The 14,447-nt window shown below is 40.0% G+C and overlaps 1 protein-coding gene across 3 annotated transcripts in view; it reads right to left on the reverse strand.

Annotated features, from left to right (window-relative positions):
• Positions 1-1,604: 1,604 nt before the first annotated feature.
• The window catches only part of EPSTI1 (epithelial stromal interaction 1), a 48,551-nt gene continuing 35,708 nt past the window's right edge, over positions 1,605-14,447 (reverse strand). For all 3 annotated transcript variants that reach the window (XM_069802648.1, XM_009918116.2, XM_009918101.2), the window contains 5 exons: positions 12,864-12,947; positions 10,281-10,354; positions 8,635-8,740; positions 3,712-3,744; positions 1,605-2,228 (listed from right to left, as the gene is read on the reverse strand). In XM_069802648.1, coding sequence (XP_069658749.1) covers positions 3,724-3,744; positions 8,635-8,740; positions 10,281-10,354; positions 12,864-12,947 — 285 coding nt within the window. In that variant the 3' untranslated portion in view covers positions 1,605-2,228; positions 3,712-3,723. The remainder of the gene's footprint in view (positions 2,229-3,711; positions 3,745-8,634; positions 8,741-10,280; positions 10,355-12,863; positions 12,948-14,447) is intronic.

Genomic DNA, 14,447 nt, shown 5'->3' on the forward strand with positions numbered 1-14,447 from the left:
AGTCTTGACAGACATGAAGCCATTTTCCCAGTCTATCACCAGTTCATTTCATTATAACCCCTTTAAAGAGATGTCATAACATCCCTTTGCTTTCAAGCTTAAAGTTTTGGCAGGATGTGTGTGGGGGGAGATGGTAATTCTGAGATACTGGAAGCTTTCCAACAGGATAAGAACAGCATTTTCCAGACATCCTGCTAACATCAATTCATGGATGCGTGTAACTTCTTATCATCTCCATTGCAGGCCATGGCTCTCAAAGACATTTCCTGGGCCACTGTTCATATAGATTTGTTTGTTCTGTTCAGAAAGATAGGAGAGGAAAAATTCAGATACTTTGCCATTAAAAAGGGCTGGAATAGTTAATGTCTGAAATAGTTTGTAGAGAGCATTTCAAATAAGAGATTGAAATGCTGGATAAGGGGAAGCACTTTGAAGATTGTGATCAGGTTTCATCTTTGAAGACAGCCAAAAGAAAGTAGACAAGCTTAATGGAAGAGGTTACTCAAGGTGACTTGCCATCACTGTTCCTGAATGTGAAAGTAGCAGGTTAATAAAAAGTTCTTCTTTTTCTTTGGGTATAGAAACACAGCAACAGGCTCACACTGAATTTTAACTTGTTAGTGACTGTGGTGACTTGCCCTCCCACTCAGCCTTTGTCAGCTGGGTCTAGGGGTATCGTACGTGAAGCGTGGAGAGGCTGCAGGTTCACTACTTCAAAAAGACCACCCGCAAGTCTCGGTCTGATTAGAGTACAATACAAGGATCTGATTAAAGCAAAGACATTTCCTTCAAAATATATGTGCATGCATGTGCATATATCCTACTCTGCAGACATTTAGCCCCAGCCTTGATATCTGCTAAAGCAGGCTGGGTGAGGGAGTTCTTGGAGGGAGGTGTGAATTTAATTTCCAAAGCAGCAGTCCAATAGCGCAGCCAAGTACCACTTGCAATACAGTGCCATTGTGTAGGCATGCAAAAGTCTTCCCAAGGAATTTTCCCAGTGTCAGATATTTTAAAAAAGGCTAAACCACAGAGCATTACCAAGGTCTCAGGCATTTCCTATTAACATCAGCTAGCTAGTAGTATGAGAGATTTGAGTAATTCTTTGAGGCAAAGAGAGCCAAGGGCAACTGCAGAGAGTCCCAGAGGGGAAAGTAGCAACATTCATAGTTCAAAGGAAAACTTCAGGTGATCCATTATGAAGTTTCCATGTGGCAAGGGTCATGGAAAAATACCGTGGCATACATGCACACTGAAAAAAAACTGCTCAGGAAGCCTTTAACTTTGCCTAAGATGTACTTGTAAATGCCGCAGGTACTTTTTCTTGTCTGCATGGTTTATCTACCATGTACTGTGGACCCTTCTTTTCTATTAGAAATAACTTGGTCATGCATCTGACTTTTGGAAAGCATTAAAATGTCGTCATCTGCAGAAACAGGGAGATAAAAATTAAATTCCAATAGACTAAAGGGACAAGGAAAAACAAGAAACTAAAGCTAACCTTGCAGTAGTTTTCCCTGCTCATGTAACAGAAATTACCAAGGTGGAACAGGCAAAGTGAAAAACTGGTATATCATATCACAAAAGATGTAGGAAAGATTGAATAAATTTCAGTGTTATTTCAAGTTTTTTATTTCTTTCATGTGTTGTATGTGTCTAAAACCATATTTAAAATATCCTGTCTACAATACACACATCTGTTTCTTCTTGAGTGTCTGCTGTTGAATACAATAGTAAAACAATTCCACAAAATCCCCACCAAAATAAAACAAAACAAATACCCCAAAACAGCAATGCTTCTCCTTCCCATCCCAAAAGAAAAGCCTCTACCTGCTTCTTTAGTTCAAGTCCCTGAGATGTTTTTGACTTGGTATAGAACAGCAAGTAAACACAGATATTACTGCAGCTTCTGCAGCCGCTAATGTCTTCTTTTTCTGAGATCCCAAAGACTGGGATAATTACATTCTGCAAGAGGCAAAACAATTTATGAAAAAAAAAAAGTGACACATTCTCTTATTAAAAATTAAATAGGACTTTCATAATCAGCTGCTTCAAATATGCGTGAATAATGACAGCTAGAAACCAGTCTCCACAGATTGCTCATGAAGTGGGTGTGAAGCTGAAGTCAGGGTAAGAAAAAAAATCACGATGATAAAAGAGCGCTTTCTTGGAGCTTTTACAAGGTCATTTGGCCTAGGCCAGATAAAAGTGAATATTTTTCCAATACCCTGTAACAAGAGGGACAAAACAGAATTAAAAATTATCTTTTGCAGCAAAAGCAAAAATCAAAGTGAACTTCCCTAGGATTAAGTCCACCGGAAAATAGTCTCCCTTTTCTTCCGACAGGTTTTAGCTTTTAATTATGTAAAGCCTTCATGAAGGGATTTCTATCTTTTTGTAAATTTAATTCACAAAACGTCCTAATTATCTGCAGACATATTAATAACTCTTTGAACAATATATTAATGTAGCAAGCTGAAATGTGTTTTCAAAACAACAGTAAAACATGGCTTAAAAAAGTACAAAAGTACACCCATCCATAATTCTTGTACAGTTCATATGTAAATATATTATTGGTATTGTAGATATTGTGAAAACCGACAAAGAATCCAATATGTTGAACTTCTGCAGCTGCCCACAGTTTGCAAAACCTAATAGTATTGTGGGCTGCAAAAGATGGCCATTTCTTCCCCTGTGGGGAGCTGCCTTTATCTACTCGTTGTCATTTCTTTAGTGAATTTGAGGTAGTTTTTAATAACAATTTTACTCCTCATAAAACTGAAAAGACGACTCATGGGAGGCCAACAATATTATTTAGATACCATCTTCAGAATACAACCCTGCTGCAAAAATACTAAAATAACTGTTGGAGCAGAAAATGAGGAAGAAAGTCACAGAAGAATATCTGCATTTGTGGGAGAAGGGTTGAAAGCAAGGGGCTTATTTAAATTTGATTTTTTAAAATTCCTCTTTATAAAATCCTAGCTCTCAAAAAAAAAAAAAGTTATGTCAAAGCCATCTCCTAAGGCAAGAATGATGTGGGTCAATACGTGAACTTCCTTCAAAAGTCTCCAAGCCTAGAAGGAAAGGCTCTGCACAAATCTTTATATCGGAACTGGATATTGGGGTAGGGAACCCCTTTCAGAAAAGAACATCGGTGCTGTGAGCCTTATGAAAACGTCATTTGAAAACAGTGGGCCTGATTTCTCTGATTCAGTCGTGGTGTTTTACCACTGATACGAATAGTCTCCCTGTTTGCTCATGGGAAACAGCAGGAAGAACACGGCCCACGACAAAGTCATCCTCTTTCAATTAAGACCACTGAAAGTTTGCAGAGTCGCCTCCTGCATTTCCAGCCACGTTCCTCAGCTGCCCAGGTTTATCCACTCACAGTCCCTGCCACAGAGAATGTGGCTGTATTGAGGTTTTAGCAGGAAATCTCACGGCACCCCCAGCAGATGCCTTCCCTTCCATCAGCACCTCCTCTGACTTGAAATACACGTTCTGCACTTCTTTATGAGAAGGTGTTTCAGAACAGGTATGTGCCATTGCATGGCCCCAAACACAGAGTTGGAAAGCTTTTTTTTTAAGATAAATCTCATATTGCTTGAGAATTAAACCACATAAGCTGTCATGATGAAATGTCAAATATGAAGCTAAATTAACACCAGCATTGGTACTGAAAAGAATGAAGAAATTCATTACCCTTACCTTTCTCCTCCTTTATTCCAAGTAGTGTGACTCCTGGATGCAAGAAAAAAAATGCATTAGTACAGTACAATGTACAGTACAATCACATATTTACGCAAGGAATTCTGGTTTTCCAGTTGTGTGGAACTTTCGTGATTACTTGGTGCCCTTTCTCGTCTTTTGAAACTCCACTTAAAATAACAAGTAAACCCTTCTGCAAGATTCCAATTCCAGCAATAAATATTTCTTCAATTTGAACTTAATATGAATAGCAGGGTGTATTAACTCAGGAGATAAGCATATCTTGTTTTTGCTGGAAAAATCAATCTAGATGTGTTTCCAATATCTTCAGATGCCTCAATCCTTTCTTGATCTCACACAATTTGAAAGAGTGAAAAGTTTCTTCTGCTCCTCCCCAGACTCCCACTATTCTCTTTCAGGATGAGATTTTCAAAGGAAAGAATGATTGAGCTCAAAGTCAAGCCAGGCAGAACACATCTGCATATGCTGTTTCACTGCCTTGTCAGAGGCAAGTCATTAAACTCAGCTACAGCCTGCCTGCACCTGCTCATCTGAGGTTCCTATATTGATGCTGATACTTCTGCTGAGTAGTTTATTTATTTTCTGCCATCCTTCTGCCAGGAAAGACAAGCACATTACTCTCAACGAAAAGAAAACAAACCCAAAGACCAAAAGAACCAGTTTTACGAAAAAATTTAATAATCTTTCCAACTCAGACTGTACGTAGACTAACCAGGTTAAAGCTAAGTTAGCAAACCATATTCCTCATTAAAAGAAACGTAACCATTGCGGATTGCACTCTGGAACCTTTTTGTATAAATATTCTCATCTCAATATTCCCACATTAAATAAAAGCTTTTTCTTTGTGCTGGGAAACCAGCATTTTCAGTGCAGCTTTGTCCATCTAAAAATTCATGGAAGTCTGCATTAAAGGCTGATTTTATATGGAAAACTGTGGCATGCGTGCTGGCCTTGTAACTTCAGGGACCTTTGAGCTATGGTTCTTCTTCGCCGTGCAACATAACTTCATGACATGCTCCCTCTCAAATTGGTAGCAAATAGCATAAATCAAGTGCTGGTTGAGACTCCAAAGAAACATTGCCATGGATCATGCTACAAGAACTAAACCAAGTGCTAACCCACAAACCATGTTTATTTCAAATAGTTTTATCCATAAATCATGTTTCCTCAAAACAGATTTATCCAGCATGCATCGAGTTCCTGTTCTGCATATGGGAAAGGAAAAGAATGGGGTTTTCTGTCACACTGCACCTGTGTATTCAGGGCATAGTTGCTTCCCACAACAAACATTTAGAATTACACATCCACTGAAAGAGCAGAGTCAGCATCCGAGAGAGCATTTCTCATTCTTATGCATGACTCCGGGTGTAATGGAGACACGAAATGGGAAGGTGTAATATGTCATGTTGCCTTCTAGATCCTGAGTTTACTATAGCTCAGAGAGTTTCAACAAGACAACTAGTATTTCATTAAAGGAGAGTAGACAAATAAATTTGATATGTTCACCACGTCACCTCTTCCCATCAATCGAATAGACAAAAGGGTCCTTGACAGTGCTCCATTTCAACACAAAAAACAAACAAGGGCTCTCTTACAGGCTTGCCATGCGTTAGCACTTGGCCTCTGCAAATCCCTCCGTACTTCAACATGGGCAAATCTCATGAGGGAGCGACATAAAAACATGCAACTGTTTTAGAGTTATTATTTTGTAAAAATAGAAGTGTTTTAACATTTAAGTAAAACTGATCATTTGTGCCATTACTGTGAATAGATACTGTTTCAGTCATAGGTCACAGCTGAGTAAGGATTAAATCTTGTTGATTAAACTTTGATATCGAAATGACAACTGTTATTTTTTTTTACCCTCCTATCCTAAAAGGTTTATCTTTATGTTAGAGACAAAGGCGGCACAAAGGACATCAAAACTTTCTTGATAGCATACGACAAGTCTCGATGCTCTCTCAAGGGTGCAGTAGCTCACAGACAAAAGTGGAAATTCATTAATTTGTCTTCCCGTTAAAAAAAGAAACCACACAACCACCCAGACAGCACCCTGGCATTTATAACCAAAAAGGGAGAAAAGATTACTTTCGTGAAGATCCTTCTTGAAATAACAGCTTATAAATATTCCTAATAAAACACAAGATGTCTGGAGGGCAGGTGAATTAATGAAAACTGGTTTCTTACCAATTAGGGGACAACTGGGCAATGCAACTGCTCTCCTCCTGCCTTTCCAGACACACACAATAAATTCACCTTCCTCCCCTCCTCTCCACGTCCCCTGTGATATCCATGTCCCTTTTTGCATCCCCTAGCCCCCAGGAAAACAGGGCAGAGCTGCAGCAGAACAACGCAGAGAGCGCCCAGGTCCTTCCCATCACCCCTCAGACTGGGGCACTTTTTGGGGGTCTCTCCCCACAAAAGCCATTGCTTTTCATGAAACGCACAGAAACTTAGTTGAGACTGATACTCCCTTGCAAATTTGGCTAAAGACTGGCCAGCAGGTTGAACGCCTTATTACATGTAGACACACAGCATGATCATACAAACTTCATTTCCTTACGAAACCAGGCTAAGAGAAATAATAGTGAAAAATACAGCAGGTGTATCGACAACACGGTGTGATGTTCAGTTTCTGTTCAGTGTGAAGCCGTTGTGACTCTAAAGAGTTCAAGATGGAAAAAAAAAAAGCAGGAAAGAGAACATTTCCTCTTCAGTGCCACAGACGGAGCAGGCTCAAAAATTACCTGCAGGTCTTAACTTTGGGAACCTTTTAAATTTCTTTTAATCTTAGGATATAGTCTGACCTGTTTCAGTTTGCTCCCTTGTAATGTAAAATGTCACACTGCAGACTTGTGAGCCCCACTTGGAGGTCAGTTCATTTTGCTTAAAATCCCAAGGGAAGGGAGAAGAATCTTGGTATAATCCAAGACACTGAGGTTGCAGCCTCCAGCCTATCTTTTGAGAGAGATTTTTCTTTCTTGCTCTTGTTACCAATACTAATTTTTAATTCCTTTCCATGATGACATATTCTCTCATAGTTTATTCTTTCCCTACTTTGTTTAGTCTTCAAATCTCACATCATAGCATAAAGGAAAAAATGGATAATCTAGCATTACCCAGAAGCCAGGCTCCTTGGGAGCCATTAAGTAAACATCAGAGTAGGAAATTTATCACTTCTACACACAAGGTTTTATTGCATTTGTGTTGATGCATTCTTTGAATACATGTATTTTTAAAAAAGCATAGATTGACTGTGTACATCACAGAGTCGTCTGTTGTTCAAACTGTGCCTGAGCTGAGAGCGCTTATTTGGTGGACCCAACATCTGCCCTGTGGAAGAGGATTTAGGGCACCTGGCTAAAGGCAAAACCCCGCTCCCTCTGCAGGCAATGGCAAAGGTTTTCAGTGGTGACAGCAGGCACCCTGATGGAGATGCTCGAGTTTAGATGTTGGGGATCTCGGCTGTGTCACGCATTTCCTTTTATCAGAAAACAGTTTACAAATTGGGACAAAGGACACAAAGTGAAATAAAAATGATAATTTCTGCCCTTGCTGCCTTTGTTAACCAGGGCCCATCCAGCAGACTTTATCTTTTGCTGCTTACTGGGTATCAGTCGGCTCTGTCCTACCTGAAGCCTCTGCTATCTGCAGACACGCCATCCTTCAGGAGAAGATTCAGCCATACAGAGCGCTCTCTTGGTCACACTCTGTCACTAGCCTGGACATTTGCAGTTTGGCTTCCAACAACTCCTGGATTCCCTGGCACGTGATACAGGCCTTCCCAGTAAAGCCTCTAACCAACTGGTCCTCCAAGCAGCTGCCCGCAGACCTTATGGGATGTTGAGCTGGCAGGTCCTGCTTTGTCTCAGCAAGATCAAGAGACCTGCTATGGACAAAGGTGGCCTCAATCCAAGGTTCCCGAGCCCTCTGCCATGGCCCAGGGCTTGCCCAAAGCTTGTAGTAATTAAGACTCTTTTTTTCCGCTTCCAGTATATAGAAAACTCCAGCAGCAAGAATATCTGCTTCTTAATCATGCCTTGACTTTGTAGATGCTTGAACCCATACTGCCAACACACACATCCCCACCAGACAGTCCAACTAATCCCATTCAAGCTTTTCTGATTTATCAGCTAAACATCTTTCTCTACACTGGCACACTCACTAAATTCTCTTAGACTCTCATCCTTTTGCTGCTCAGTCTTTGTAAATCTTCCATTTCTGCACTAGGGTGCTCTCAGCAATGGAATTTCAACCTAATGGAAATTTCCATGATGGGAATACTACTTTTTTTTTTTTTTTTTTTTTTACACTGAAGAGTGCAATTCTAAATAACAGTCACATTAATGCCTCATTAGGACAGCTGAAAAAATTACTGGATGTTTAATAGGCTACAGTCAGGATATCTTTTCTTCAAAGAATCCTTACAAATATTATGTATTTTAAATTGGATGCAGTTGGGTCTTTGTTGTAATTTTATACAGGTAAAAAATGAACAGCTGTACCTTTCATGGGATTTTCCCCCTCCAATTTCAATATCATATTAAAATGTTTACAGCATTTCCAAACAACTTTCATTTAAAGGCTTTCAAAAAATCCCTTATGATTTCAACACCCTTTTTTCTGAACTTAAGGAAGTACCTTGGATGCGGTTCCTTGCAGTAAGTATCTTGCATGCAAAGCCACTGAGTTCTGCTGCAAGAGCAGCTGTTCCTCCCTCCTCCCATTTGAACAGCTTATATTTAAGACAGGATTTCTTCTTAAAAGCTATTGTAGACAGCCAGCCAGGACTGTACGTTCTGTCAGGCAGGCTAAACGCACACAGACACATCATAGTATCTGGGGGAAAAGTCAACTTTTAAACAATCTGATTGCTTTCACGTTCTGTATCCAAAAACTTACCCAGGCGTCGTTACTGAGGTAGTCCAGACTCCCAGAATAACCAGGTTGGTAGGTGCTATTAGGTTGTGTTTTGTTCTGCAGTCGGTCCAGGAAAGCATTATTTACTCTTAAAATACAACAAAAAATGAATGATGATTGAAGGTAGCTGAGGAGTTCACAGACTTTTGAAATTTAACATTCTGTGAGTGGCTTTCCCCATTCTCAGTTCAATACCCATTTTCCTACATTTTTCAAGCCTGTGCTGCATAACCATGGACAGGCATGAGATAGGGTGGATTTCATTTTCACTTCACTAGGTGCATCCTTATCCTGTGATCAGTCCATTGTGATTAAAAGGCACACCTCAGCTGCTGTGAGAAATGCACCAAAATTCTCCGTAGAAAGACGACCTGCATACCACCACCCACCTTACCGGGGGGGGGGGGTAGCTATTTTGACAATCCACCTTAGGTAGTCTTTCAGCTTTCAGTACACAAGGAGAGTTTCTAGAAGTACTGATTTGCTAATGCCAAAGAAAACCCTCACTTAATCTTGTTGCTAATTGAGACAATTTGTGTAGCTGACAACTCTCCCTACCATCCAGCTCTGAAATCAACTCTAGCATTTTCTTGTACTGCTCTATCAATCTGGAAACCATGCACAAATACAAACACACTTTTCCTCAATCTGTTTTAAATATTTTCAAACCTTCTGAAAACTGTTTCTTTTTCCCCGCCTATTAACGCTTAGGACTGACACACATGCTTAGACATGACTGTTGTTTTAATGTTTTACAATGCTATTGGTAAGAATGATGTAAAATGCAAGATACTGGATTATTTCTGTCTAGGGACATGAGATGGACTGAATCGAAAATCCTTCATTAACTTCTATGGGTAATTATCTCAATATCTTTGCTAGAGGAAAAAAAAAGAAATGAAAACAGTATGGAGAGTGGTTGCCTACAGAAGTAATTTTTTTTATATTTCCCTAATGATATAAAGAAGAAACAATTGCTGTTTTTATTTTTGAGCCTAAGCGTTGCTTCTTTTTACCAGCAGAAGACAAAGTTGAGAATAAAGCTGTGCTTCAAGATAATGGAAAGTCAGTTAAGTGACAGAAGTGCAAGATTAGAACCGCTGAGCACAGAGAGGGCACAGCAGTGGGGCACAGCCTGGGGCACGACCAATGCAGCAGCAGAAGGCCAAGCTGCACTGCAGCTTCCATCTCTATCGATATCAAATCCCATGTTTAGCTCTGCCTGTTAACTTAGTGACAGTCAACCACAAAATGTGGCACGGACAAGTAGCCCAGTCTAAAATAAAGCAAAAATAAAGAGAGAGAGAGAGAGAGAGATAAATAAAATGTTTCCCAGCCGAAACTACTATACTAGTAGTTACCCATGAAACTACTAATAGTTTCTACCCTATGCTGTAACCTATGCTGACAGGATAAACGAAGTGAAAAAGGCACTCTGGGTCATACTGAATTACAGGGAGCAATTGTAATGATGGATATTAGTAGCTCATTTGAAGGCAAAGCTAAACCAGAGGCGAGGTCAGGGAATCCTCATTGCAATTGTTTTCTAAAGCACGCATGCCTGTAATTTTGAGACCCTTTCCAGAGAGGAATTCAATTAGAGTGTGTTCTGCATTTTGGCATCATACCTCCTCTGTTCATTTCGATGTGCTCTTGTCCTGGCTTCTTCTTCCTGCTTTTGTTTAAATTCTATGAATTCAGCCTGGGAATGATAAAAGAGAAAAAAAAAATCCCAACAAACTTACTTTTAATTAACATACCTATATTGCAAACCCAATTCATTTAAAGGGCTACGCCAGACACCAGTCCGCTTCCCCTTGCCCCAACCCACGGGTTTGAATTTCCCTGTGGGTCCAAGGTGGAAAACAGCCGAAGTCATCTAGCAGGAGCAGACCCAGCCATCGCGCCCGTAGGGTCCGATGGAGATGTGCCCTTCGGGAAGGAAGGGAAAATGGTACCCGTCGGGGCGGCGAAAGGGCGCGCAAACTCCCAGCGTTGCGGCAGCCTGCCGTCCTTACGACACGTAATATTAAGGTATAGGAATAACGTCAATGGGAATTCTTTTCGGAAGAGTTTGCTCATGCGATTTTTAGCCAGGACTGCGAAGGAGCCACAGCTTGTGCGACTCCGCTCTGCGTGTCTGTGCTTGTTTGTCTGGTTCTTGTTCCCTGCGATGTACCCAAGAATTGAAGATGCAGATTTTTCCGCAAAGAAAATTTGGCTTGCAGGGTGAGGGGGAATGGAGAGGAACAGACCCATCTTTCATGTTTTCCATAGCAACCGAGCAGCAGTAGGAATAGTAACTAAAATAAAATGAAGCGGTTAGATAAAAGCTTCAATAACTGAATGGAACCACAAAAGTTTAAAAAAAAAATCAATTTAAGTGGAACATTAAATAAAAACTATGCAATAAAAGTATGAAGAAAATCAATAACTGCAAATGTGTTGTGTATCAATATTTGTCTAGCCCTAAAAGAAGAAACAGGATTAAGAAATAAAAAAGCCAACCTTAGTTTTCACTGTTTTAAATAACTATTCAACCTGAAAATTAAAACCCAGTATCTGACTTTCCAATATGCTGAGTCCTCTCATGGACTAATGTCCTGAAATATATTGTGTGTATATGATGCGGTGTTCAAAGCGTACTGAAAATTTCTATATCAAGCAATACATACTAAAACCTGTTCTGAAAAAAAAAAGGGAACTGACAAAGCCTATACGTTTTATAGCTACACTGTGCTCGGAGGTACGCACAAGGCAGAATTCACAATTACTTTAATTAATATTAGTCTGAAGTAGAAATGAGCCAACATATATCTGAGGGACAATTATTGGAGCCTTTAAAATACATGTTATTTACAGTATTACAGTATATTACAGTAGGTCTGTAAGTAGTGCATTACTCTGCGCAATAGGTAGTAGCAACTATGAAGGCAAGGAGCACTTGGAACCATGTAGCAACCAAGAGCAGCCTTAGAAGCAGCCAACACCTTCTCAGCTGTCTGTGGAAATCAATAGAGAGTCTAAAGCTCTACGTGAGTCCCTTAAACCAAACTCATAAAGTAGGAGCATGCTAATTCACATCTGTAGTTATTTTCTCTATGGAAGAATCAGTGTAAAGAATACGACGGCTACCAGCCTGACACCCATCAGGACTGGCTTTCAAAAATTTTTCCTCCGTGTAATTCTGGGGAATAAGCATATGCCTGATGGGAAAGCAATTAAGAGCCTCCCCGTTTCCCCACCTTTTGTTTCCAGCATCCTGGTTGCTAGAATACTATGAAACGAGGACACTTATCCCCAACATTTAAAGAAAAATATCCGTGAGACAGGCTGAGTCACTTGTCCAGCTCTAGTAGCAACTCACTGAGTGGAATTTGTCGCCCTAAGATTCTGCTACTGGGGAAGCAGTTTAACATTAATTTGGATGTTAGTAACAGCAGAGGCATAGCAAGAGGCTCTGTATTTGCTAATACGGATTTGCTAATAAGATTTGCAAATGCTGCCCTCCCCATACTTGCACAGCCAGACCTGGAGCCGGGACAGATAACTTGGCACAGCGCCTTCGCCTTGTGTAGATGAGCTTTATGTGGATATGGTACCCAAATCCATGCCAGAGGGACCACAGTGGTTCGGACACATCTCAGGCAATGCGTGCCGCATATGCAGAAGATGCAGTTCAGAGCGGCGGTTACGGCATGCCTGTTTTTTAGACAATTCAAAACTCTTCTTTTAGGTGGTTAGCAAGGGAACGGAGAAGCATACGGACTTAACAGCAAATCTGAGTGCTTCCACACCCCCATTTGGGCAGGCAGGGCACATGGGCCTCGATACTCAAGAAAGAGATTAGAGTCTGAGATCATCACGAATATCTCAGTAAGTTACTTCTGCCTGAAAGAGAGGAAATTGGTTTCCTTAGCCTATGAAATCAGGTGCCGTGGTCAAAAAATGCTCTGCATAATTGTTCAAATGAAGACGCGAACAGGAGCTAGTCATCCAGATGCAAATAGCCTTGAACCCAGAAGATAATTGTCCTGTCCCTGTCCAAATTTTACAGCTTGGCTCATCTCTCTCACAATATTTGAAAACAGTGATTGAATCACTTTTTCTAAAGAGAAGCTCTATGCATAGGCTACAAGTAATCAATGTATTTAATTGGTTTCACAGCATGCAAAAATGATACAATATGCAAACTGTTAATGTATAATTACCTTCCTCCGTTGTTCTTGCTTCATTTCCTCTAATCTTCTGTTTTCATCCTCTCGAAGAGCTTGCTTATAAGTATGGCTTCTCATCTATTGTTCAGCAGAGAATATAAATATATTGGTGTGGGGAGGGGGGAGGGGGGCAAAATCCCAAACCTTATTCCCAAATCGTTATACAGGTAATTAAAACAGAAATGGTTGAATGATTCCAGTAACTTAAAAACCAGATTAGTCTCAAGACTAGAATTCCAACAAGAAGTGGTCTAAAGCCTCTCAGTCATTCGGTTTGGCTGAATATCCACCTGCACATCACAACCAAGCAGCCACAGCCCATGCTATTCCGTGTCCCAGTGGCAAGCATAAAGATACCCTGAGCAGTCAGAAAACACAATCAGGATATCTGATAGTGAGGTGAGGTATTCTGGGAAGAAAGAAAAGTACCGAAAATATTTCCAGGATAACAAAGCAGAATGGGGAACAGAGGGGAATCCAGGATTACTTGTGGAAAGGCATTTGTGGAGGTAGGGCAACAGAAGCTGAGAGATCAAATCTGCTATATTATTTGTGGGGCAGCCAAAAGAACTGAAAATCTGAACTACACATCATGAATAATGTATTCAACAGTGTAGTAGGTTTTCACGACAATAAGTAGCCCTGGTCTTTCACAAGTTGTAGTTGTTAGCAAAGAGCCAGCCTACCATTAGGATCTTATAGGATCCTTAGGATCTTATACATAGGAACTTACACTGAAGTCTTTGAGCAGGGACATAGTGTAGCACACTAAATAATGACCCAGTATAATTTAATACAAGAAGTGTGCAGGTTTGACTTTAGTGAGGAATTTGTTGCAGGTCTACACAATGTTCTCGAAACTTGATATATGCATGCAGAATGACACCATTAAAACAACAGGCACATAATTTGCTAAAAAGACTGAATAGAGAAAGCAATTATTAATAGCTCAATTTTGAGCTGGGAGGAGTTGTTACATGTGTCCAGGGAGACTCATTCTGGGTCCAATATTATTCATTACTCTCCGTAATGGCTTGGAGAATTGTGTGGAGTGTATGTTAATCAAGTTGAAAGACAATAAAAATCTACACAGGATTGGTAACACTTTGAAAGACAGGATTAAAATTAATTATGAGCTTGATTAAGAAAGAGGGCCAAAAAAGTCACCAATGACAGAGTCACTCCAAAGAAGTTAAATTTGTTCATGCACATCAAGTAATATTTGACACTGATATTTGAACCAGGCATGCTAAATTAATATCACCATCAAAGAAATGATGTGAGGGAAAAAAATTAATCAACATTACATTGTCCCAAACTTTCTTTAGAACATGAATTTTAAATTTAAAAAATCACACACACATATATATATATGCCCCCCTTTTAGCATGCATGTCAGGCACTTCCTAAGCTTTGCTATTTCAAATACATTGTTCCTGAATCTTTTAATTACTCCAGGCAAAGGACAGGTCCAAGATAACATCAAAATTAGAGTTCAAATTTTCCCACTGGTTTAGCATTTTGGTACTACGCCAGGTTTATTTAGATAACAACTCATTGGTTATGTGCTTCAGATTC

This window comes from Haliaeetus albicilla, chromosome 15 (genome assembly GCF_947461875.1).
Source record: "Haliaeetus albicilla chromosome 15, bHalAlb1.1, whole genome shotgun sequence".
Classification (NCBI taxonomy): Eukaryota; Metazoa; Chordata; class Aves; order Accipitriformes; family Accipitridae; genus Haliaeetus; species Haliaeetus albicilla.